Below are 27,009 nucleotides of genomic sequence, written 5' to 3'. Positions count from 1 at the left end.
ACTTGCTCAAAATGCACTTTTCTGTTAAAATAAACACGGGAAACCTCACACACACTCAACAGGGGCCCCAGGAGCATCCAAAAATGGCATAAAATTTCAAAATTTTAGGGCGTCAATTTTTGAAAAAAAACGTAAGGGGTTAGTATGTCGTTTTTTTCAGTTTTTTCAACTTGCTCAAAATGCACTTTTCTGTTAAAATAAACACGGGAAACCTCACACACACTCAACAGGGGCCCCAGGAGCATCCAAAAATGGCATAAAATTTCAAAATTTTAGGGCGTCAATTTTTGAAAAAAAACGTAAGGGGTTAGTATGTCGTTTTTTTCAGTTTTTTCAACTTGCTCAAAATGCACTTTTCTGTTAAAATAAACACGGGAAACCTCACACACACTCAACAGGGGCCCCAGGAGCATCCAAAAATGGCATAAAATGCCAAAATTTTAGGGCGTCAATTTTTGAAAAAAAAACGTCAGGGGTTAGTATGTCGTTTTTTTCATTTTTTTCAACTTGCTCAAAATGCACTTTTCTGTTAAAATAAACACGGGAAACCTCACACACACTCAACAGGGGCCCCAGGAGCATCCAAAAATGGCATAAAATGCCAAAATTTTAGGGCGTCAATTTTTGAAAAAAAACGTAAGGGGTTAGTATGTCGTTTTTTTCAGTTTTTTCAACTTGCTCAAAATGCACTTTTCTGTTAAAATAAACACGGGAAACCTCACACACACTCAACAGGGGCCCCAGGAGCATCCAAAAATGGCATAAAATGCCAAAATTTTAGGGCGTCAATTTTTGAAAAAAAACGTAAGGGGTTAGTATGTCGTTTTTTTCATTTTTTTCAACTTGCTCAAAATGCACTTTTCTGTCAAAATAAACACGGGAAACCTCACACACACTCAACAGGGGCCCCAGGAGCATCCAAAAATGGCATAAAATGCCAAAATTTTAGGGCGTCAGTTTTTGAAAAAAAACGTAAGGGGTTAGTATGTCGTTTTTTTCAGTTTTTTCAACTTGCTCAAAATGCACTTTTCTGTTAAAATAAACACGGGAAACCTCACACACACTCAACAGGGGCCCCAGGAGCATCCAAAAATGGCATAAAATGCCAAAATTTTAGGGCGTCAATTTTTGAAAAAAAACGTAAGGGGTTAGTATGTCGTTTTTTTCAGTTTTTTCAACTTGCTCAAAATGCACTTTTCTGTTAAAATAAACACGGGAAACCTCACACACACTCAACAGGGGCCCCAGGAGCATCCAAAAATGGCATAAAATGCCAAAATTTTAGGGCGTCAATTTTTGAAAAAAAACGTAAGGGGTTAGTATGTCGTTTTTTTCATTTTTTTCAACTTGCTCAAAATGCACTTTTCTGTCAAAATAAACACGGGAAACCTCACACACACTCAACAGGGGCCCCAGGAGCATCCAAAAATGGCATAAAATGCCAAAATTTTAGGGCGTCAATTTTTGAAAAAAAACGTAAGGGGTTAGTATGTCGTTTTTTTCAGTTTTTTCAACTTGCTCAAAATGCACTTTTCTGTTAAAATAAACACGGGAAACCTCACACACACTCAACAGGGGCCCCAGGAGCATCCAAAAATGGCATAAAATGCCAAAATTTTAGGGCGTCAGTTTTTGAAAAAAAACGTACGGGGTTAGTATGTCGTTTTTTTCATTTTTTTCAACTTGCTCAAAATGCACTTTTCTGTTAAAATAAACACGGGAAACCTCAAACACACTCAACAGGGGCCCCAGGAGCATCCGAAAATGGCATAAAATGCCAAAATTTTAGGGCGTCAATTTTTGAAAAAACACGTAAGGGGTTAGTATGTCGTTTTTTTTCAGTTTTTTCAACTTGCTCAAAATGCACTTTTCTGTTAAAATAAACACGGGAAACCTCACACACACTCAACAGGGGCCCCAGGAGCATCCAAAAATGGCATAAAATGCCAAAATTTTAGGGCGTCAATTTTTGAAAAAAAACGTAAGGGGTTAGTATGTCGTTTTTTTCAGTTTTTTCAACTTGCTCAAAATGCACTTTTCTGTTAAAATAAACACACGAAACCTCACACACACTCAACAGGGGCCCCAGGAGCATCCAAAAATGGCATAAAATGCCAAGATTTTAGGGCGTCAGTTTTTGAAAAAAAACGTAAGGGGTTAGTATGTCGTTTTTTTCAGATTTTTCAACTTGCTCAAAATGCACTTTTCTGTTAAAATAAACACGGGAAACCTCACACACACTCAACAGGGGCCCCAGGAGCATCCAAAAATGGCATAAAATGCCAAAATTTTAGGGCGTCAATTTTTGAAAAAAAACGTAAGGGGTTAGTATGTCGTTTTTTTCAGTTTTTTCAACTTGCTCAAAATGCACTTTTCTGTTAAAATAAACACGGGAAACCTCACACACACTCAACAGGGGCCCCAGGAGCATCCAAAAGTGGCATAAAATGCCAAAATTTTAGGGCGTCAATTTTTGAAAAAAAACGTAAGGGGTTAGTATGTCGTTTTTTTTATTTTTTTCAACTTGCTCAAAATGCACTTTTCTGTTAAAATAAACACGGGAAACCTCACACACACTCAACAGGGGCCCCAGGAGCATCCAAAAATGGCATAAAATGCCAAAATTTTAGGGCGTCAATATTTGAAAAAAAACGTAAGGGGTTAGTATGTCGTTTTTTTTCAGTTTTTTCAACTTGCTCAAAATGCACTTTTCTGTTAAAATAAACACGGGAAACCTCACACACACTCAACAGGGGCCCCAGGAGCATCCAAAAATGGCATAAAATGCCAAAATTTTAGGGCGTCAATTTTTGAAAAAAAAACGTATGTCGTTTTTTTCATTTTTTTCAACTTGCTCAAAATGCACTTTTCTGTTAAAATAAACACTGGAAACCTCACACACACACTCAACAGGGGCCCCAGGAGCATCCAAAAATGGCATAAAATGCCAAAATTTTAGGGCGTCAATTTTTGAAAAAAAACGTAAGGGGTTAGTATGTCGTTTTTTTTCAGTTTTTTCAACTTGCTCAAAATGCACTTTTCTGTTAAAATAAACACGGGAAACCTCACACACACTCAACAGGGGCCCCAGGAGCATCCAAAAATGGCATAAAATGCCAAAATTTTAGGGCGTCAATTTTTGAAAAAAAACGTAAGGGGTTAGTATGTCGTTTTTTTCAGTTTTTTCAACTTGCTCAAAATGCACTTTTCTGTTAAAATAAACACGGGAAACCTCACACACACTCAACAGGGGCCCCAGGAGCATCCAAAAGTGGCATAAAATGCCAAAATTTTAGGGCGTCAATTTTTGAAAAAAAACGTAAGGGGTTAGTATGTCGTTTTTTTTATTTTTTTCAACTTGCTCAAAATGCACTTTTCTGTTAAAATAAACACGGGAAACCTCACACACACTCAACAGGGGCCCCAGGAGCATCCAAAAATGGCATAAAATGCCAAAATTTTAGGGCGTCAATATTTGAAAAAAAACGTAAGGGGTTAGTATGTCGTTTTTTTTCAGTTTTTTCAACTTGCTCAAAATGCACTTTTCTGTTAAAATAAACACGGGAAACCTCACACACACTCAACAGGGGCCCCAGGAGCATCCAAAAATGGCATAAAATGCCAAAATTTTAGGGCGTCAATTTTTGAAAAAAAAACGTATGTCGTTTTTTTCATTTTTTTCAACTTGCTCAAAATGCACTTTTCTGTTAAAATAAACACTGGAAACCTCACACACACACTCAACAGGGGCCCCAGGAGCATCCAAAAATGGCATAAAATGCCAAAATTTTAGGGCGTCAATTTTTGAAAAAAAACGTAAGGGGTTAGTATGTCGTTTTTTTTCAGTTTTTTCAACTTGCTCAAAATGCACTTTTCTGTTAAAATAAACACGGGAAACCTCACACACACTCAACAGGGGCCCCAGGAGCATCCAAAAATGGCATAAAATGCCAAAATTTTAGGGCGTCAATTTTTGAAAAAAAACGTAAGGGGTTAGTATGTCGTTTTTTTCAGTTTTTTCAACTTGCTCAAAATGCACTTTTCTGTTAAAATAAACACGGGAAACCTCACACACACTCAACAGGGGCCCCAGGAGCATCCAAAAATGGCATAAAATGCCAAAATTTTAGGGCGTCAATTTTTGAAAAAAAACGTAAGGGGTTAGTATGTCGTTTTTTTTCAGTTTTTTCAACTTGCTCAAAATGCACTTTTCTGTTAAAATAAACACGGGAAACCTCACACACACTCAACAGGGGCCCCAGGAGCATCCAAAAATGGCATAAAATGCCAAAATTTTAGGGCGTCAATTTTTGAAAAAAAACGTAAGGGGTTAGTATGTCGTTTTTTTCAGTTTTTTCAACTTGCTCAAAATGCACTTTTCTGTTAAAATAAACACGGGAAACCTCACACACACTCAACAGGGGCCCCAGGAGCATCCAAAAGTGGCATAAAATGCCAAAATTTTAGGGCGTCAATTTTTGAAAAAAAACGTAAGGGGTTAGTATGTCGTTTTTTTTATTTTTTTCAACTTGCTCAAAATGCACTTTTCTGTTAAAATAAACACGGGAAACCTCACACACACTCAACAGGGGCCCCAGGAGCATCCAAAAATGGCATAAAATGCCAAAATTTTAGGGCGTCAATATTTGAAAAAAAACGTAAGGGGTTAGTATGTCGTTTTTTTTCAGTTTTTTCAACTTGCTCAAAATGCACTTTTCTGTTAAAATAAACACGGGAAACCTCACACACACTCAACAGGGGCCCCAGGAGCATCCAAAAATGGCATAAAATGCCAAAATTTTAGGGCGTCAATTTTTGAAAAAAAAACGTATGTCGTTTTTTTCATTTTTTTCAACTTGCTCAAAATGCACTTTTCTGTTAAAATAAACACTGGAAACCTCACACACACACTCAACAGGGGCCCCAGGAGCATCCAAAAATGGCATAAAATGCCAAAATTTTAGGGCGTCAATTTTTGAAAAAAAACGTAAGGGGTTAGTATGTCGTTTTTTTTCAGTTTTTTCAACTTGCTCAAAATGCACTTTTCTGTTAAAATAAACACGGGAAACCTCACACACACTCAACAGGGGCCCCAGGAGCATCCAAAAATGGCATAAAATGCCAAAATTTTAGGGCGTCAATTTTTGAAAAAAAACGTAAGGGGTTAGTATGTCGTTTTTTTCAGTTTTTTCAACTTGCTCAAAATGCACTTTTCTGTTAAAATAAACACGGGAAACCTCACACACACTCAACAGGGGCCCCAGGAGCATCCAAAAATGGCATAAAATGCCAAAATTTTAGGGCGTCAATTTTTGAAAAAAAACGTAAGGGGTTAGTATGTCGTTTTTTTTCAGTTTTTTCAACTTGCTCAAAATGCACTTTTCTGTTAAAATAAACACGGGAAACCTCACACACACTCAACAGGGGCCCCAGGAGCATCCAAAAATGGCATAAAATGCCAAAATTTTAGGGCGTCAATTTTTGAAAAAAAACGTAAGGGGTTAGTATGTCGTTTTTTTTCAGTTTTTTCAACTTGCTCAAAATGCACTTTTCTGTTAAAATAAACACGGGAAACCTCACACACACTCAACAGGGGCCCCAGGAGCATCCAAAAATGGCATAAAATGCCAAAATTTTAGGGCGTCAATTTTTGAAAAAAAACGTAAGGGGTTAGTATGTCGTTTTTTTCAGTTTTTTCAACTTGCTCAAAATGCACTTTTCTGTTAACATAAACACGGGAAACCTCACACACACTCAACAGGGGCCCCAGGAGCATCCAAAAATGGCATAAAATGCCAAAATTTTAGGGCGTCAATTTTTGAAAAAAAACGTAAGGGGGTTAGTATGTCGTTTTTTTTTCGGATGCTCCTGGGGCCCCTGTTGAGTGTGTGTGAGGTTTCCCGTGTTTATTTTAACAGAAAAGTGCATTTTGAGCAAGTTGAAAAAACTGAAAAAAACGACATACTAACCCCTTACGTTTTTTTTCAAAAATTGACGCCCTAAAATTTTGGCAATTTATGCCATTCTTGGGTGCTCCTGGGGCCCCTGTTGAGTGTGTGTGAGGTTTCCCCTGTTTTTTTTTTTTTTTTTTAACCTGAAAAGTGCATTAGAAGCAAGTACAAAAAAACTGAAAAAACCCTAACCCTAAAGGTTTTGGAATAATATATATAATATTACAAAATGAAAATGTATAACAATATTTAAGAAGAAAGTTTAAATGTGAAAAAAAGACTGACTTCGCTCACAGCGCCCCCCAGCGTATCCTTGCAGGCACGTGCAGACGTTGTTCCTCGTGCACAGGCCGCCGTTCTTGCAGGGAGGCATGCAGATGGCTGCACGAAGCGGAGACAGTCAGTGGTCCGGCATCCGAAGGAGCTGAACATTAATCACCATGACGCACGTACCGTTCTGACACTGCGCCCCGAAGAAACCACGAGGGCACTTACAGGTGTCGGGCCGCACGCACCAGCCGCCATTCAGACACACCGGAGAGCACAGAGCTGCGGAGTGCAAACATCAGCGCCGAGACGTTCACCAAAAGGTCGATCGTCTTACACACTCACCGGCCTCACAGGACGGTCCACTCCAACCGGGCTGGCACCGGCACTCGTCTGGTGAGACGCACCTGCCACCGTTGTGGCAGTGGTGGCTGCACACCACTACCATCAACAAAGCACACAAACACACGCCATGTTGTTATGAAAATTGAAGAATGAATACAAATAGAAAGCATTCAGATGACACAAGATGTTGCCATCATATGCAGTATTGCACAATATATGTAGTACTGCAGGAAGTATTGTACAGAAACTGGACGTTAAAAACAAAATAAAAGCATCTCTCCCGACATGTGTGTCTATATTATGTCTTATTTTCTCTTATATTATAATATATTATGTCTTATTTTCTCTTATTATATTTGTTAATAGGTGCATAACATAAACTATAGGGGTGTTATTTCAGGCCTACAGGGCTCTAATAATGTTAAAAGCCATATTTAAAACAGGTTTTCTATGCTCTAACTTGGAAATATTCAATTGATAAATTATACTACTACTACTACTACTACTACTACTACTACTACTACTACTAATAATAATAATAATAATAACTGGACATTAAAAACAAAAGAATCAACAAACATCTCCCCCAACAACATGTGTGTCTATATTATGTCTTATTTTCTCTTATTATATTTGTTAATGGGTGTACAACAGAGACTATAGGGGTGTTATTTCAGGCCTACAGGGCTCTAATAATGTTAAAAGCCATATTTAAAACAGGTTTTCGACGCTCTAACGTTGAAATATTCAATTGATAAATAATAATAATAATAATGATAATAATAATAACAACAACAACAATAATAATAATGATAATAACAATAATAATAATAATAACAACTGGACATTAAAAACAAAAGAATCAACAACAAGCATCTCTCCCAACATGTGTGTCTATATTATGTCTTATTTTCTCTTATTATATTTCTTAATAGGTGTATAACAGAGACTATAGGGGTGTTATTTCAGGCCTACAGGGCTCTAATAATGTTAAAAGCCATATTTAAAACAGTTTTTTCTACACTCTAACTTTTAAATATTCAATTGATAAATAATAATAATAATAATAATAATAATAACTGGACGTTAAAAACAAAAGAATCAACAACAAGCATCTCTCCCAACATGTGTGTCTATATTATGTCTTATTTTCTCTTATTATATTTGTTAATAGGTGTATAACAGAGACTATAGGGGTGTTATTTCAGTCCTACAGGGCTCTAATAATGTTAAAAGCCATATTTAAAACAGGTTTTCTATGCTCTAACGTTGAAATATTCCTTTGATAAATAATAATAATAATGATAATAATAATAACAATAATAATAATAATAATAATAATAATAATAATAATAATAATAATAATAATAATAATAACAATAACAATAACAATAACAATAATAATCATAATCATAATAATAATAATAATAATAATAATAACAATAACAATAACAATAACAATCATAATCATAATCATAATCATAATCATAATAATAATAATAATAATAATAATAATAATAATAATAATAATAATAATAATAATAATAATAATAATAATAATAATAATAATAATAATAATAATAATAATAATAATAATAACAATAACTGGACATTAAAAACAAAAGAATCAACAAACATCTCTCCCAACATGTGTGTCTATATTATGTCTTATTTTCTCTTATTATATTTGTTAATGGGTGTATAACAGAGACTATAGGGGTGTTATTTCAGGCCTACAGGGCTCTAATAATGTTAAAAGCCATATTTAAAACAGGTTTTCTACGCTCTAACTTTGAAATATTCAATTAATAAATAATAATAATAATAATAATAACTGGACGTTAAAAACAAAAGAATCAACAACAAGCATCTCTCCCAACATGTGTGTCTATATTATGTCTTATTTTCTCTTATTATATTTGTTAATAGGTGTATAACAGAGACTATAGGGGTGTTATTTCAGTCCTACAGGGCTCTAATAATGTTAAAAGCCATATTTAAAACAGGTTTTCTATGCTCTAACGTTGAAATATTCCTTTGATAAATAATAATAATAATGATAATAATAATAATCATAATAATAATAATAATCATAATAATAACTGGACGTTAAAAACAAAAGAATCAACAACAAGCATCTCTCCCGACATGTGTGTCTATATTATGTCTTATTTTCTCTTATTATATTTGTTAATAGGTGTATAACAGAGACTATAGGGGTGTTATTTCAGGCCTACAGGGCTCTAATAATGTTAAAAGCCATATTTAAAACAGGTTTTCTATGCTCTAACATTGACTCCATTCACTCGTAATGTGTATGTCTGTCCTATTGTATTTATATCTAAGATGGCTTATTTTTTTATTATGATGTCTCCTGCATCAGGTAATAATAAGTGTAAAGGTGAATATGGGGATGTTATTTTATGTCAAGAGGGCTCTAATAATGGTAAAAGGTGCAGTTTTATATGCTCTAATTGTAGTAATATTGAATCTTTGCGATAAACGACGTCAACTCACTGGTCTCGCACCGTGGTCCTACAAAACCGTAAGGGCAGGAGCACATCTGCGGCCCCACGCACGTGCCTCCATTTTCACACGGCGCCCTGCACAGAGCTGTAAACGTTGATGGTTACCTTCCAACGGCGGGAAATTATACAACGAGATGAAATGAAGTTATACCATCCTGACAGCGCTCTCCGTGGAACCCGCCGGGGCACTGGCACACCCCCGGGGCCATGCAGGATCCTCCATTGACACACTGTGGGTCACAAATTGCTACAAAACATGAAAGTAAGTCAGTTTCTATGCCGCTTATCATCACTAGGGATAATCTAGAGATACAAATCCAGATCTTGCGCCCCCTTTTATGATTATATAGATATGGTTTGGTCTTTGAAATGTACCTGTTTGACAGCCGGGACCGGCGTAACCCGCCTTGCAGCGGCACTCGTTGGGCGCCGTGCACTCCATGTTCCGTCCGCACGCGTGCCTGCAAACGGCTTAAAGGAGAAACATGTGCTTGACAGAAATCACCCCAGAAACCGAATGACGGTTCAGGTTCGGAGCTCACCTCGACACGTGTGTCCGTCTCCTGTGAAACCGACTGGGCAGGCGCCGCAGCGAAAACCGCTCTCCGATGTCGCATTGCATTGGACACCCGGAAAACAGGGGCGGTCGTCACACGTCACATGATTAGTCACACGTACTTGGATCGGCGACACGTTCTTGAGAAGGATAGTCTGGTCTAAGGTGGTCTTGTTTGTGGACTCCGGGAGCGAATAAGGCAAAGAACTGAGCGCCGCCTTAAGAGGGCGTACAGGTCTTACGTCGGTCCGGTGTTTGGTCCGGGAGGATGCTACATAATTAAGCAGGAAGTGGGTGGTCTGTCTCGACTGAGTGATGAGGTGAGGAGTGGGCGGAGTTACTTCGAAGGGTGTGTCTTGTTCAGACGGCTAAAATAAAAAAGAAAGCGGTGAACTTCAGACCGACTCATGGCGGCGCTCTCTCGGATGAGACTCACCCCCCTGGTATGGGCTCTGTGGGTGGCCGCGACAGGAAGTACACTGACTGTTGTTCTACCAAGATCACCAGAGACCGCCTCCCTCCTACCGGTACCACTTCCTCTTTCTAAAGCCAAATTCTGATGCAGCGTGGCGTCTCGTTTGGAAGGCAAGGCGGGTAAATGGAGGCTGGACACCTTGCTGCTGCTGTGCAGGGATCGGCTCCTTTGGCCTGCCGGGTGTTGAAGTGGAAGGTGATTGGACGCTGATAAAAAAAAAATTACCAAAATTCCAATTCAGTTCTCTTTAACAGAACGGGGATCCCGCCGGGTTCAAGCCCACGTACCTGCCTTGGCGTTCTTTACGCAGATGCGCCCGTTGCCGTGGAGCCCCGGCGGGCACCGACCACAAACGTAGCCAATATGGGGGAAGCGTCGGTTGATGCACTGAACGCCAGGAAAGCAAGGCCGGCTGGCACACGTGGCTGGAAAATTGACAGGAGAAAGATTTCATCCCGAAGGACGGACATATTTTATTCCATATTTCCATATTTCCATCCGATACGTCTCACGTTCTCACCTGCAACAGGTTTCCCTTTGTGTTGCATCACACCGATGTTCTTCTCAAGAGTGCTAACCTTCACAGGGTCTGCTGGAATTCCTGCCATGCTCTTGGCAGCCTGGATTTGATCAATAATAATAACGATAATAATGATAATAATAATAATGACAACAGACAGAGACTATAGGGGTGTTATTTCAGGCCTACATGGCTCTAATAATGTTAAAAGCCATATTTAAAACAGTTTTTTCTACACTCTAACTTTGAAATATTCAATTGATTAATAATAATAATAATAATAATAATAATAATAATAATAATAATTGGACGCTAAAAACAAAAGAATCAACAACAAGCATCTCTCCCAACATGTGTGTCTATATTATGTCTTATTTTCTCTTATTATATTTCTTAATGGGTGTATAACAGAGACTATAGGGGTGTTATTTCAGGCCTACAGGGCTCTAATAATGTTAAAAGCCAATTTAAAAGTTTTTTCTACACTCTAAATTTGAAATATTCAATTGATAATAATAATAATAGTGATGATAATAATAATAACAACGATAATAATAATAATAATAACAATAATAATAATCATAATAACTGGACGTTAAAAACAAAAGAATCAACAACAAGCATCTCTCCCGACATGTGTGTCTATATTATGTCTTATTTTCTCTTATTATATTTGTTAATAGGTGTATAACGGAGACTATAGGGGTGTTATTTCAGGCCTACAGGGCTCTAATAATGTTAAAAGCCATATTTAAAACAGGTTTTCTACACTCTAACGTTGAAATATTTAATTGATAAATAATAATAATAATAATAATAATCATAATAATAATAATAATAATAATAACATTAATAACTGGACGTTAAAACCAAAAGAATCAACAACAAGCATCTCTCCCAACATGTGTGTCTATATTATGTCTTATTTTCTCTTATTATATTTGTTAATAGGTGTATAACGGAGACTATAGGGGTGTTATTTCAGGCCTACAGGGCTCTAATAATGTTAAAAGCCATATTTAAAACAGTTTTTCTACACTCTAACTTTGAAATATTCCATTGATAATAATAATAATAGTGATGATAATAATAATAACAACAATGATAATAATAATAATAACAATAATAATAATAATAATAACTGGACGTTAAAAACAAAAGAATCAACAACAAGCATATCTCCCGACATGTGCGTCTATATTATGTTTTATTTTCTCTTATTATATTTATTAATAGGTGTATAACAGAGACTATAGGGGTGTTATTTCAGGCCTACAGGGCTCTAATAATGTTAAAAGCCACAGTTTTTTCTACACTCTAACTATGAAATATTCAATTGATAAATAATAATAATAATAATAATAACTGGGTGTTAAAAACAAAAGAATCAACAACATTTGTGTCTTATTTTCTCGTATTATATTTGTTGTGTAACTGGTGTATAACTGAGACTATAGGGGTGTTATTTCAGGCCTACAGGGCTCTAATAATGTTAAAAGCCATATTTAAAACAGTTTTTCTACACTCTAACTATGAAATATTCAATTGATAAATAATAATAATAATAATATTATTATTATTATTATTATTATTATTATTATTATTATTATTATTAACTGGGTGTTAAAAACAAGAATCAACAACATTTGTGTCTTATTTTCTCGTATTATATTTATTAATAGGTGTATAACTGAGACCATAGGGGTGTTATTTCAGGCCTACAGGGCTCTAATAATGTTAAAAGCCATATTTAAAACAGTTTTTCTACACTCTAACTTTGAAATATTCAACTGATAAATAATAATAATAATAATTCACCTTGATGAACGAGGAAATTTTACCTCTATTTTGAGGAAACTGCCTCAGTTTTTGTACAAATTTGTCGATTCACTGTTCATTGTTCACTGTTTTTTGTTCATACAGTATTTTTGGGTGACTGGAACGGTTCTTCTCAAGAGTGCTAACCTTCACAGGGTCTGGTGGAATCCCTGCCATGCTCTTGGCAGCCTGGATTTTTGGGTTTAGAGTTGTTGGGTTCTGCAAAAGAATCACTGGAATCCCGTTGATGGGTGTTCTTGGACCCGATGTGGGAGCGATGGTAGCAGGCTCCTCATCCTCATCCACTGCACGATGGAGATTCATGATGATCGGATCACTCAAAGGGTCCGAAGTCACCTTAGTCCTTACCTTAGTCTTACCTGAGCACACGGTACCATTTCCCTGCATGCCTTTGGGGCAGGGACCGCAGGCGTAGGAACCGTGATTATTAAGGCATTGAACCCCTGCGAAACATGGCTTCCGCTCACACTCGTCAACATCCTCCTGACATACTGCGCCTGCAGAGACGTGCGTGTTGATCATGCCGGGAAACCACGGGAACCAGAAGGAAATTGGTACCTGTCAACCCTGCGGGACACGGGCATCGGAATCCACCTGCTGTGTTGATGCATGTTCTGTCAGGACACGGCGCCGGAAAACATGGGTCCACGCTATCATTACACAGGTGGCCATGCTTCCCATCGGGACACACACACAGGTACTTCCCACTGCCGGCAGGGAAGCTGACATCGGTCACGCATGAGCCGCCATTTTGACATCCACACGGCGACACGTGGATCTATTAGGAAGCAAACGCGACTGTTATGTAATCATAATCAGAATCGTAATCGTTCAGTTATAGCAGCTACCTGAACCGTAAAAGTACTACGAGCATCACACTCGTCCGACAGCGTTAAGGAGAAACTCGACTGATGCTCCTCCTCTTCCGGAGCTGATGGGACTTCCCAGATGAGAAGCCCGGCCGCCGAGAGCGTGGCGTTCTTTGCGCCGGACTCCAGTTGAAATAACACGGCCGAGCCTTCAGTGTCTGACGCCGCAAACTGGAAGACAAAGTTCTCTCCGGCAAATGTCTGAAGGTCGCTTTGAGGTCGATGGAATTTTGGTGGCCGGTTGACTACAAGAGATGATACTTTATCCCTCAAATGTCTGTCAGTGTTAGCGTGTCAGTAAACATGATCAAATATTGACTTCCTGTGATGGTTAAACAACAGGTGCATGTTGGGAAACCCAAACTTCAGCAGCCGACCTCACGGTAAACGCAACCTCACTGATGACAAGGTGTGAGCGTTCAGAGCTACACCGTACCTTGGCTGAGGGACCACGTGAATTTGGAGGCGTCTGGATCACAGAGCAGGCACGGACTTCCTGGATTTATGTCACCTTCCGCAAAGCACATCCCGTCAATGTTACATATCCGGTCCTACCCGGAACACAAAGAAGAAAGCAATAAACCGCAAGAACATTACGAGCTAATTTTCTTCAGCTTTTGGTGACCGCAGGCGAGCTTCTCTTTGCTACCTTGTGCGTGTTCACTCGTAAAAGCAATAACAACAGGACCCCCCCACCTCCATGAGGCTTTTTATGGACACTTGAACGCAACCAGCTGCCGTGTTTTGGGGGAGGGCAAACATGTCTGCTTTTGTCATCACCGGCACTTTTTATGGTAATGGAAATGGTAATAGTAATGGTAATGGTAATGGTAATAGTAATGGTAATGGTAATAGTAATGGTAATGTAATGGTTTAATTTCATTTGAACATGCATCAGATTACAATTGAATGCATCCAATAATCAGTTCCCAGTTCCACATGTCCAAAAGGAGTAGGAAGAAGCAAAGCTTATTAAATCCTACCCCTCCATCTGGTACTTTTACAATCACCAACTATTACATTTGTTCACTTCCTGCTTTCCTAATATAATTCTTATTATTTTTTGTTATAATTTTTTTTTTTATTTTTGTAATTTTTTAATGGTTTTATTTCATTTGAACATGCATCAGATTACAATTGAGTGCATCCCATAATCAGTTCCCAGTTCCACATGTCCAAAAGGAGTAGGAAGAAGCAAAGCTTATTAAATCCTACCCCTCCATCTGGTACTTTTACAATCAGTAACTGTTACATTTGTTCACTTCCTGCTTTCCTAATATAGTTTTAATTTTAATTTTAATTTTAATTTTAATTTTAATTTTAATTTTAATTTTAATTTTAATTTTAATTTTAATTTTAATTTTAATTTTAATTTTAATTTTAATTTTAATTTTAATTTTAATTTTAACTTTAATTTTAATTTTAATTTTAATTTTAATGTAAAATTAAATTTCAATTTCAATAATAAAATAAAGTAAAATAAAACACCTTAAATTATATTAGGACATTAGAACAAATGTAACATTTAAAATAAATTAAAATTAAAATTAAAATTAAAATTAAAATTAAAATTAAAATTAAAATTAAAATTAAAATTAAAATTAAAATTAAAATTAAAATTAAAATTAAAATTAAAATTAAAATTAAAATTAAAATTAAAATTAAAATTAAAATTAAAATTAAAATTAAAATTAAAATTAAAATTAAAATTAAAATTAAAATTAAATTTTTTTTTTTTTTTAAATGTTACATTTGTTCTAATGTCCTAATATAATTTAAGTATTTTATTTTAGTTTATTTTATTATTTTTTTTTACATTTATAAGTTTTTGTCCCATACCGAAGTACGAGCTGATATGACCATACAATGCCATAATGGTTACCATAGTAACTGTCAATATAGTGATATATATAGCACATCATGACTGGTTCAAGACTCTTCATCCTTGTATTTAGCAAGTTTCTAGTTTTTGCCATCAGTTTATAAGAAGAAGAGCAAGAAATGATCCATCTGAGTTACCTTTAACTTACACAGTCCTGAGCCAGACGCCGGGCACACCTGACAGGTGCCATCGTAGATGGTCAGCACTTTGGTTTGGCTGTACTGGGATCCGTCGTTGGTCACCTGGGAACAGGAAACAGCCACACAATGACTAAAGAATTCATTAGAGCAACAAAGCCACACTTGAATGACACCTTGATCTCCCAACGTGCGTATGCTTTGTCGACCATCAAGATGTCTTCTGTGTTGACGGCTTCACTGCTCAGTGAGGGAACGCTGCAGTCCAAAGCCTTAGAGCTCACAAATGCTGCTGCGGTTCTCTGTTTTTCACCCGGAATCCAAACATTGTTTACATACTGTGGAAGCACATTTGGAGAGAAGAAGAGGATCCTTAGGAACATGCAAGTTTCCACCAAGTAGTGCAGTTTCTGGGTGCTGGGAACTTGGATTATATTATGATATTTATACTAACATAAAAACGAGATGAGTTCATATCGCTTATTCCTGACATTAGTGTTCTGGGGAAAAAAAATTGCGTAAATAGGTTAGTTCTGGGAAATATCGGATATTGGTAAAAAAAACAGGATCTGCATGTCTAATTATTTTACAATATTTGAAAATGAGGAATATCATCACTTTCTCACACAAAGTGGTCTGCATATATAAAATATACAAATATGCATGTTAACATAATAAAATACTCTATTATTATTTATTCAAAATAATTTAAATTATTATTTATTATTTCTATCTATCTATCTATCTATCTATCTATCTATCTATCTATCGTTCATCAAGGTTAATTATTATTATTATTATTATTATTATTTATCAATGGAATATTTCAAAGTTAGAGTGTAGAAAAACTGTTTTAAATATGGCTTTTAACATTATTAGAGCCCTGTAGGCCTGAAATAACACCCCTATAGTCTCTGTTATACACCTATTAACAAATATAATAAGAGAAAATAAGACATAATATAGACACACATGTCAGGAGAGATGCTTGTTGTTGATTCTTTTGTTTTTAATGTCCAGTTATTATATTATTATTAGTAGTTGTAGTCGTAGTATTATTATTATTATTATTTATCAATTGAATATTTCAAAGTTAGAGTGTAGAAAAACTGTTTTAAATATGGCTTTTAACATTATTAGAGCCCTGTAGGCCTGAAATAACACCCCTATAGTCTCTGTTATACACCTATTAACAAATATGATAAGAGAAAATAAGACATAATATAGACACGTGGCCAGAGGTACCAGAATTTTTCCAGTTTGGGGGAATATAGGGAAAAAAAATAAAGAATTAAACTTTGATATTTTGTAAAGAAACACGTGAAGAATTTGATATATTTCAAGAAAGAAAAAACACATCTGTCAGCTTTTGTCCCCATTTTTGCTATTTCTTTCTTCTAAAATAATGTTAGTATTTTTTTTTCATGTAATACTATGATATTAATATTCCCATAATATTTAGATTTTTTTTGCAATTTTTTCCATCCAGCAATGTGTGCTGGGTCTTTATGTCCTGAACACCTCCAGGGAGGCGTCTGGGAGGCATCCTGACCAGATGTGCAAGTCACCTCATCTGGCCAAGTTTTTCTAAGGCAGAGCTCTGCCCCCCCTCCCAACCCCCCACTGAGAAAACTCATTTCAGCTGCTTGTACCTGCGATCTTGTCCTTCTGTTAAATGACCATTTTTAAATACGTTTTTTTTGTTGAATTATATTTTTAGAATGTGGAGTGGACCAATAAAAAAACAGCAGCGGGCCAAATTGGCCACCGGGCCACACTTTTGACACCACTGAACTGGACCGACAATCAGCCGATATGCAAATAATTTCATATGGTATCAAAGTCAACCTGTCTGAACCACGTGAGGTTGCTCACCTTCAGTCTGGTGGCTTGGCAGCTCAGGTTGGGCGAGTCCATGAAGCCCAGTCCAAAGACCCGAATATTTCTGCAGTCGGATATTCTGATATCACACAAGCCGCCGTTTTCCAGGTCACTTAGCTCAACCGGCTGTGCTGTTTCAACCAGAAAACCCAAAGTCGATAATTAGCGTTGAAATCAAAGTATCTTGAGTACATCGATGAAACTCACCGACGGCGATGCTGCAGTCGTACGAGCTGAAGCTTCGGTGACATCGACAGCCAAACTCTGTGCACTCGCCGTTGCCATTGCATAAATTAGGGCACCGTAAGGCAGCCATGACCTCCCCAGGAAGTCCCCGGTGACCGAGTGGCTCCATGTCCTTCTGGGCTCGGTTATCGAGTAGTCTCCTCTCGCACTCGTTCTCGAGGTAAGGAAGCAGAGCCTCATTCCAGCTCAAATCATCTTTCAGCTGAAGGTCCAGAATGCAGAGGTCCACAACTTCGTCGAGACGTCGTCCCAGGAGCCCTCGGCACACTGTTCCAACTGTGGAGTTGGACAAAGCCGTGTGGCACACCTCCAGAGCTTTGCCGGAGGTCAGACCGCTCGGTGTGGGCCAATGAGGTCGAACCTCTGGTCGCAGTTTTATGAGGTGATCCTCTGGGAAAAAGTAGGCAAGGTTCTCCAGGTCTGACTGGGTCAGAATTTGAGAGTCCAAGACCGACTGGAAGTCAAACATCTTCTGTCTCCTCAGTCTTTCAGACGAAATTAGAAGATCATCTCTGAATGCTTGTTGGTCGTCATTATGGCCGTTAAACTGGGGGCGCATCCCGTCCAAGGAGTGACTGGAGGACAGGTTCAGGATTCTTGCCTCCCTTTTGGGATGCTTGATGTACTCCAGTGTGGTGTCCACAGACGGGAACACAGATATGTAATCCACATTGTCCTTAGCGGTGCAATCAGAGTGAGAAGATAAACCAAGTCCCTCTTGGGAAGAACTCTTTTTCCGGCACCGGCAGAAAGATCTCTTGTCCTCTTTTCTGGAGCCAGGAGGGGTTTTGTCGAATAAACTGTCACCAGGAGCTATCCTAACCCAAACACGCAAACATGAGTCAGAACATCACGCAGGCGTTATTAGATGATACCTAAGTCCTACCTCCAGTTCTCTATGAAGCCATGCAAGTCATCATGGCTGCCTTTGGAACCGTGGATGTCATTGTTGCTATTGCGATCAAAGGTTCCGCAGAGGCCTTGTGTGTTCCCGAAGTCAAGACTCGGCGCCCGGACGGACAGGCTCATCCCCCACTCGCCAATGTCAGCTCGGACAAAAGCCCCAGAAGGAAAAATCATCTGCGGAGTGGAAACCTCGTACACATGAACGTTTCTGCAACATTGAGGCTCTACTAGCAAGACCGGATACCTACAGTGACTTTCTTTCCCTGGTGAGATTCCAGAACACGGACCTGGGGTCCATTACCATTCTCGTCACCGAGGACTTTCACCGTGATCTGAGGTCTCGGTTCCTGCGTTCGACCATTGCACATGTCAAAGATGGCTACGTCGTTACCCTCTCGAGCCGCAACACCGCAGCCGCAAGCCACAGCGTACTGACGACCGCCGCAGTCCCACTGCCGTGAGTGGACCTCAAAGTCCCTGGAGAGGCTACGGTACAGAATGAAGGTACCAGTCTCGTGGTTGTCGTAGCGCCTGCATGAATATGTGAAAGAAAGCAAATGAATACGTCCAAATTGTGTTCGATCTCCCTGCGCTTTAACTACCTGCCGTCGAGCGTGATGACATGTGGATCCGTCAGTGAGTAGCACATGGAAGTGGGGACGTCCTGGACCGTGACCTGCAGGCAGGGGAAAGAGAGCAAAAAATAAGTGTGGGGGGGGGGGGGGGGGGGGGGTTCAAAGCCTTTTTGACCCTGCTCTTTGATGTTTTCATTAAACACAGATGGAGAAGTCGTCCTCAGAGCCAAGTGGTCTCTGGGGCGGACACTAATGATCACGTAGAGCAATGATCCCGCCCCCTGGCTGTCATATAAACAGAGACATCCTTTCATTTATTTTTCTTCTGGTTATATAATTGTGCATTAAAATGGGTCACCATTATTAGATATAATCTCTTCGCTGATCCCACAACAATAGACCCGTCCCAGATGATAGACAGCAGGGGTCTCTCTCAACTTACCTGGGGGGCGCTGGAGGGAGTCTGGTGTGAGGCAAGCATTCCCAAGCACCATGTCAAAGATAAGATGTGGTTTTCTCTTGGAATATACATATTTAAATCCGTTTTTTAATATCTAAGTCGGAATGTCTAACACGGTGGTCGAGTGGTTAGCACGCAGACCTCACAGCTAGGAGACCAGGGTTCAATTCCACCCTCGGACATCTCTGTGTGGAGTTTGCATGTTCCCCCTGTGCATGTGTGGGTTTTCTCCGGGTACTCCGGTTTCCTCCCACATTCCAAAAACATGCTAGGTTAATTAGCCACTCCAAATTGTCCATAGGTATGAATGTGAGTGTGAATGGTTGTTTGTCTATATGTGCCCTGTGATTGGCTGGCCACCAGTCCAGGATGGATCCCGCCTCTCGCCCGAAGACAGCTGGGATAGGCTCCAGCACCCCCCGCGACCCTCGTGAGGAAAAATGAATGAAAATGAATGAATGAATGAAACAAATTTTCACAAAAAAAAAAAAAATCTGTGTGACCCTTGTGAGGAAGCTGCCAACTCGCCTGACATCATTTACCAGCTTTTCCATTCATTTTCTACCGCTTATCCTCACAAGGGTTGCGGGGGGTGCTGGAGCCTATCCCAGCTGTCTTCGGGCGAGAGGCGGGGTACACCCTGGACTGGTCACCAGCCAATCACAGGGCACATATAGACAAACAACCATTCACACTCACATTCATACCTATGGACAATTTGGAGTGGCTAATTAACCTAGCATGTTTTTGGAATGTGGGAGGAAACCGGAGTACCCGGAGAAAACCCACGCATGCACGGGGAGAACATGCAAACTCCACACAGAGATGGCCGAGGGTGGAATTGAACCCTGGTGTCCTAGCTGTGAGGTCTGCGCGCTAACCACTCGACCACCGTGCAGCCCCACTTTATTATTATGCCCAATTAAAGATCCTCATTCTTTAAATAAGCTCACTTGCCTCTGACCATCTCTTGTGGGACTCAAGTTCCGCGGGCCAATTCCCATAAGAAGTGACAAAACCTTTCAGGAACCTACAAACGCCTCAAACCTCAAACATCCCTGGAATGTTCTCATCGAGTCTTAGAAAGAAGCTGAGGACCCTTGAGATCCTCCACGCAAACGTAATATCAATATGGACTCACTTTCAGCGAAGTCGCCATGTAACCTCTCCAAAGCCGAGGTACACCTGCTGCGACAGCGGCGCCGATCAAGCTGATCCGATTCCCATCCCGTGTGAAGTCGGTGACAGCGGTGACAAAGAAGGGGACCCGGGCGCAGATTCCCTTGTGGCAGGTAGTTGGCCGGAGCTCCACCTGGCAGGCGGAGAGCGCCACATTGGAGACCTCGTCTCCGAGCCGGTCTGTGGACGCCAGGGAGTAGAGGAGCACAAGTGGCTGGGGGTGTTGCGGGCGGGGGGTGTCAACAGATGACGTGAACAGTTGGAATTTCAACAGCTTATTCCAAACGGAGAATAGGAATACGAGGATTTTTTTTCTCGACCACTTCACTTATTTTTTGGATCTCATTTTTTTGTGATTTTAAGGAGAAAACAAGTTCCTGATTAGTGATAAGCAGCTGGTTTTACCTGGTTCCTGCACACTCAGCACCAGAGTGACGCCACACTTGTTGATGTTGTAGCAGGAGAGAGGAACCGTGCTGATGATGCTGACCTCGTGTTCCTCGCCATTCTCCGCTATATGTAGCGACGCAACTGAGAACTGGACAAAAAAAACAAAAAACGGATTTTCTGTTTTTGCTGTCGAAGTCCAACAAAGTGCCTGCTCACCTTCAGCCCAGCGTAGAAGGCTTCACTCTCCCTGGGAGAAGATCGACTGCCGGTGACGTTGGCTTGGACCGTTGAGACACTGCACGAGAACTGCAGGACAAACAACCTTTGACATGTGATGTCTCACTAGCAGGATTCTTTCCAGGACGAGACAAGATGTTTGTCATCCATCAAAACATTTTCACAGAACACAGAGACAACATTAAACTGACCTATGACCTCCGCCCGTTCCAGACCCGACTAATCCGACCCCAGAGCCCAAATATGGGAGCACAGCATTCATCAGCTGCATATGACATCACCTCACTTTCACTTCTTCATATTTTCCAAGCCACGCGTCATCGCTTCAGGAAATTAAATGATCTACACATTCCTCTGTCATCCATGGCTCCACGTGGGAGGTCATGGTGACACCTGTGGCGTGCGAGAAGCAGCAGGTCGCTGCTTGCTCCTTCGACTGACGAGAAGATTAGAACCTTGCGCATGGCAGTGTCATGTTATTAAAACCTCGGGAACGCAGGTTTCAAACTCAAGGCCAGGAAGCGAAGCAAAATGGAAATCACTGTTTTCTTCTTTAGAATGGGACCATGCAGATGCGGATGCTCAGGGGTCAGGGGTCTCAAACTCAATTTACTTGCGGGCCACTGGAGCTAGGGTCTGGGCGAGACTGGGTCGCATCAGGTTTTCCAAAAAAAAAACAAAAAAAAAACGCATTTATTAAAAACAGAAAAATTAATAAACTTTGCTTTGATTTTCTACAATAAAAGCTCTGATAAAACATTCCCCTGTTCTCAAATATCTTACTTTTTATTTTTCTACACAAAATAAGATGAAAAATAAATAAACAAATCAAGAATAAAGAAAATCAATCAATCAGTAATAAATAAATATAATAATAATAAAAGGGCAAATAATAAAAAATTAAGAAACCACATATAGTTTTTGGGTAGACAAATTATTTTTTTCAGATTAAAATGAACAAAGCATTATTAGAGCCCTGTAGACATGACAAAACACGACTATAGTCACATTTATACTCTTTTTTTATTTACAACATATTGCGCAACTGCAGGGTCTTGAGACACATGCTAACTCGCAAACTAGACATCTAGCGACCTAAACGGTAGCCTTCGAGTTATTTCCTTTCAACTTAAATAGCCCAAAACTTACCACTTCCACACGGATAGGGAGGATAACTATTAACAGTTATTTAACCTTTAACATGAACATGAATCAAACGTAATAATTTTTTCTGGGTACATGATACCATACAGCATCCATATCAAACTTGCGCGGGCCGCGCTAACATTAAATTTTCAAATCAAGGCGGGGGCCTCAAACTAGTGTCCTGTGGGCCACATTTGGCCCGCGGGCCGCATGTCTGAGACCCCTGGTGTAGATTCTTTGTTCCTCCAAAGATTTGTGTATCAAAATTGTGAGATGTAAAGGGTAGAACTTTATTTAATAAGGAACTACCCAACCCTAACCCTATTAGTTCGTCATTAGTACCTCGTTAACTACTGTATTTGTGTGTACTTTATTGTAAGATCAGCCCAAAAAGTATTACGAGATAGGGAAGTCACAATTATGAGAGAAAAAGTCAAAGGGGGGGCCACAAACTAGTGTCCTGCGGGCCACATTTGGCCCGTGGGCCGCATGTTTGAGACCCCCTGGTGTAGATTCTTTGTTCCTCCAAAGATTTGTGTATCAAAATTGTGAGATGTAAAGGGTAAAACTTTATTTAATAAGGAACTACCCAACCCTAACCCTATTAGTTCGTCATTAGTACCTCGTTAACTACTGTATTTGTGTGTACTTTATTGTAAGATGAGCCCAAAAAGTTGTAATTACGAGATAGGGAAGTCACAATTATGAGAGAAAAAGTCAAAGGGGGGGCCTCAAACTAGTGTCCTGCGGGCCACATTTGGCCCGCGGGCCGCGTGTTTGAGACCCTTGCTCAATATGAAGTCTGTTTGCCTTTAAACTGCCCACGGCCGCTTTGATTGGCTGGTTAATGAATGAATTCAATAGCGTTGATGACTGATCCAGGGCAGCAGAGTCAACTCGCCCTGGTCGGCGAGGCTCTCTGGGCGATAAAACGACCGTGTTTGTTTAAGGCATCAAACCAAAAAATGTCATCTGGTAATTATTACCGTCTCTCCCAGCCTGAAGTGAACGCCATCCATCTCCACCAAGGAGAACGGCTTCACCGTGGACTCTTGACGGATCTGGACCTTCATGCTGTGGCTGATGTGACGAGCCCAAACCACGTGGAAGCCTAGCGGGTGACTCCATGGTGGCGGGATGAAGGAGCACCTCAAGTGGACGCTGTGGCCGATTAGCTCTGGAGCGATGACCGGCCGCGACAGCAAGGACGGTAGAGCGGCTGTAGGCAGGAGATGATGCGACGGGTAGAGCGGAGATGTTTGACGAGGGTATTCCATTACTGAAGTGAGCTTACCTTTGCAGCGGCCGTTTGCCTCCACCTCACCTGGCGGGCAGATCCGAGGTACCAACGTTGGAGCAACTGATAGCAGAAAGAGATGGTTGCATCTGCACTAATCGAAAAGTCGAGAGAGCTAACCCTCGAGCTAAAATCCTAGTTGGTCAACTCCAAGTCCAGCGCTACACTGACTGGCATCCGTTACCCTCACCCCCCTGAGCTGCACTCTCATTTGGGCCATGGCGGCAATGCAACCTGCTTGGTTCAGCCATGACAGTCCATAGCACTAGCCGTTGAGCTAAAAGACTGACTACTCCATTGTGGTTCAGGATCAGGTTCAGGTTCAGGTTCAGGTTCAGGTAAGGTTCAGGGAGTGAGGTTTACAAACCTTTGGCGCAGTATCCCATGCAACCCTGCGTGGGCTGCAGGTAGTAGAGCATGAAGTCGCCACAGTTGTGCACCATGACGGGGATGCGGAATAGGCAACAGTCTTTGGTGCTGCCATGGAAGAATTGCCAGGTGGCACAGGCAGAAACCTGGCGAATCTCACCGGGCCGTGGTAGGGGCGTGTCCTTCACTGAGAGCCACACGGGTGCCTGCGTCCCACAGCGATTCATCTGCGGGGGAAGGGGGGGGGGGGGACATAAACGGAAACATAAGTCGTAAGAACGCTGAGACACTCAGATGCAGAAACTCGTACGTGCCTCAACGCAGCTGGTCGGCATCTCAGCCGGCTTGTTGTTGATCTTGAATCGGTACCACGCCGGCGCCAGCGAGTGGTCGCAGACCAGGTCTTGGATGGACGTACTCTGTATCTCAGTGGAGTCGAAGTCAACACTGCGGTAAGGGTTCCGCAGAGTGCGATGGCCTCCAGGGGAGCACTCTGGTGCTGAGGATACAAAGACTATATGTTCAGTTCTTACTGTACCATCGTTCCATGTGTGACAGTCCTGCAACCACGCCATTTGTAGGCGGAGTCTAAATCCAGCAAATAGCAGATAACGCCACATCTGTCTAAGCGAAAGGATGTTCTTTTACCTCCTTTGGACAAACTCGTGTTGGGCTTTTAGTTTTTTCCCACTCAGGCTTGGACCACCTGACCAGGAGTTGGTATGGACCACCAGTGGTCTCAAAGTCACCTTACCTGGGGGGATTTTGGTGAGGCTGGGTTGCATCATGCTCTACCGAGTGACCCCCCAAAAAGTCCAGGGCCACGCTAATAATAATAAAAATAATGATCTAGCTCATTAATCATGAGCTGAAAATGCCCCCCCGGCCACATTTTGGACACCACTGACCCACGCGTTTTAAGGCAATTTCGAAGCTGCTTGACTTTACAACCCCTTTAAAGTTTACGACTTCAAGCTTTGAAGTACCTTGGGAGACAAAGGATGTCAACAAGATGGCCGCAATGAGTCACGATCTTGTCATGAGGTCAGGAAGACGAAAACAAGAACAGACAAGAATGGTGCAGATCAGGGGTCTCAAACTCAATTTACTTGGGGGCCACTGGAGCTCGGGTCTGGGTGAGACTGGGCCGCATCAGGTTTTCCAAAAAAAAAAAAACCCAAAAAACAATTTTTAAAAAAAAACTTCAAGTTATTTCCTTTAAACTTAAATAGCCAAAAACTTACCACTTCCACACGGATAGGGAGGATAACTATTAACAGTTATTTAACCTTTAACATGAACATGAATCAAACGTAATCATTTTTTCTGGGTACATGATACCATACAGCATCCATATCAAACTTGCAGCGGGCCGCACTAACATTAAACTTTCATATCAAGGCGGGGGCCTCAAACTAGTGTCCTGCGGGCCACATTTGGCCCGCGGGCCGCATGTTTGAGACCCCGGGTGCAGATTCTTTGTTCCTCCAAAGATTTGCGTATCAAAATTGTGAGATGTAAAGGGTAAAACTACTCAACCCTAACCACTACTCATTAGTACCTCGTTAACTACTGCATTTGTGTGTACTTTATTGTAAGGTGAGCCCAAAAACTTGTAATTACGAGATAGCGAAGTCACAATTATGAGAGAAAAAGTCAAAATTATGAGATACAAATGTGCCGAGTGCCATGTGACAAAGGCTCCAGTAGCAGTGCACAATTTGTATTTCATAATTTACACATTTATCTAATAATTATGATATTTTACCTCATAATTTTGACTTTTTATATCCTAATAATGAGCTGTCATTGGGATTTTTTTTTCCTTTAGTGGAGGAAAAATTCTTCCATGTGATTGATAGAACATTTGAGGGTCCATACTGCAAATAGTCGGTATCGATTCGATACTAAGTGAAGCACTATTGCCGATACTCATGCTGATACTTTTTGCTTACAGTTGTTTAAGTTCATTTACTGAGTTAGTGGTGTTGAATTGACTTATTATTATAATCAAAATAACACTCATCAATAGTTGAAAAACTTCCAAGACTTTGGGTGGCGAGCAAGGTAAAGAGTAAATCAAAGGGCGATCACTTACCGAGCAGCGCAAACGTCCCGAACTGCGCCACAAGCAGCACCAAGAGCACCAGCTGTGGCACATTTCCCAAATGGCGCACAAACGGAGCCGATGCGCAACTCTTCTTCATGTCTGCGTGCGTGGGAAACACCAACGACGCGTGGGGGAGCTTCACTGGCGCGTCGGTTCCATCAGAAGTTTAGTGCAGAAGTTGCAAAATGTCAGCTGAGTGGCGCAAACACCAGCTGTTTTGCGCAGATCGGTCGCCGTAGACTAAATGCGTCAGGGGTCGCAGCGAGGAGGAGGAGGAGGAAGAACTTCAAGGAGGGATGGTGGTGGTGGTGGTGCTGGGGGGTAAACATCAGGTCGGGCTGCAAATGAAAGGACAGGTGTGCGCATGCGCACAGAGCTTCTCATTCTCATGTCCCTTAACGCCTTTACTATCTTTTTTTTGGTGCCAACATTTAAAATACCAACAAATAACATATAAATATAAATAATATATATAAAAAATATAACAAGAATACAACATCATCAAGAGAAAACAGAAATATTTGTGAAAAGAACTGAAAGATAGAGATTTTATGACAAAAGTACAATATATGTCAGTGGTGGCCAAAATAGAGAAAAATGTTGCAATTTTATAAGAATAAACATGTACTACTATGAGGAAAAAATATGTAATTTTAGTAGCATAGAGTTGAAATATTCAATTGAAATTTGGGGAAAATTAGGTTGGGAAAAGGTAATAATATTATAGGAATAAAGTCAAAATATGACAATAAAGTCCTAATATTACATGGCAAAATGTACAAAAATTAAGTTGAAATAGCTGAAAATTAAAAGAAAAAAACAACAACAGAAATGAAAAAAAAAA

General features: G+C 40.2%; 1 protein-coding gene across 2 annotated transcripts in view; it reads right to left on the bottom strand.

Annotated features, from left to right (window-relative positions):
• The window catches only part of si:ch211-246m6.5 (von Willebrand factor D and EGF domain-containing protein), a 38,287-nt gene that overhangs the window by 7,483 nt on the left and 3,795 nt on the right, over positions 1 to 27,009 (bottom strand). The window contains exons 2-31 of one of the 2 annotated variants that reach the window (XM_058051826.1): positions 26,154 to 26,503; positions 24,370 to 24,554; positions 24,054 to 24,282; positions 23,684 to 23,749; positions 23,376 to 23,608; positions 21,223 to 21,312; positions 21,022 to 21,154; positions 20,579 to 20,796; positions 19,005 to 19,078; positions 18,651 to 18,933; positions 18,383 to 18,576; positions 17,458 to 18,314; positions 17,245 to 17,381; positions 15,546 to 15,707; positions 15,370 to 15,474; positions 13,787 to 13,901; positions 13,330 to 13,595; positions 13,040 to 13,259; positions 12,841 to 12,978; positions 12,608 to 12,765; positions 10,643 to 10,742; positions 10,410 to 10,547; positions 10,084 to 10,328; positions 9,634 to 10,015; positions 9,467 to 9,562; positions 9,243 to 9,338; positions 9,081 to 9,176; positions 6,564 to 6,659; positions 6,405 to 6,500; positions 6,237 to 6,332 (exon numbers count right to left, since the gene is read on the bottom strand). In XM_058051826.1, coding sequence (XP_057907809.1) covers positions 6,237 to 6,332; positions 6,405 to 6,500; positions 6,564 to 6,659; positions 9,081 to 9,176; positions 9,243 to 9,338; positions 9,467 to 9,562; positions 9,634 to 10,015; positions 10,084 to 10,328; positions 10,410 to 10,547; positions 10,643 to 10,742; positions 12,608 to 12,765; positions 12,841 to 12,978; positions 13,040 to 13,259; positions 13,330 to 13,595; positions 13,787 to 13,901; positions 15,370 to 15,474; positions 15,546 to 15,707; positions 17,245 to 17,381; positions 17,458 to 18,314; positions 18,383 to 18,576; positions 18,651 to 18,933; positions 19,005 to 19,078; positions 20,579 to 20,796; positions 21,022 to 21,154; positions 21,223 to 21,312; positions 23,376 to 23,608; positions 23,684 to 23,749; positions 24,054 to 24,282; positions 24,370 to 24,554; positions 26,154 to 26,262 — 5,413 coding nt within the window. In that variant the 5' untranslated portion in view covers positions 26,263 to 26,503. Of the gene's footprint in view, positions 1 to 6,236; positions 6,333 to 6,404; positions 6,501 to 6,563; positions 6,660 to 9,080; positions 9,177 to 9,242; positions 9,339 to 9,466; positions 9,563 to 9,633; positions 10,016 to 10,083; positions 10,329 to 10,409; positions 10,548 to 10,642; positions 10,743 to 12,607; positions 12,766 to 12,840; positions 12,979 to 13,039; positions 13,260 to 13,329; positions 13,596 to 13,786; positions 13,902 to 15,369; positions 15,475 to 15,545; positions 15,708 to 17,244; positions 17,382 to 17,457; positions 18,315 to 18,382; positions 18,577 to 18,650; positions 18,934 to 19,004; positions 19,079 to 20,578; positions 20,797 to 21,021; positions 21,155 to 21,222; positions 21,313 to 23,375; positions 23,750 to 24,053; positions 24,283 to 24,369; positions 24,555 to 26,153; positions 26,659 to 27,009 lie in introns of those variants that run through there. The other variant, XM_058051825.1, reaches the window with a different exon arrangement.

The sequence above is a fragment of the Doryrhamphus excisus genome, chromosome 16 (assembly GCF_030265055.1).
Source record: "Doryrhamphus excisus isolate RoL2022-K1 chromosome 16, RoL_Dexc_1.0, whole genome shotgun sequence".
NCBI classification, from domain to species: domain Eukaryota; kingdom Metazoa; phylum Chordata; class Actinopteri; order Syngnathiformes; family Syngnathidae; genus Doryrhamphus; species Doryrhamphus excisus.
This window is presented reverse-complemented; position numbering and strand designations above follow the sequence as displayed.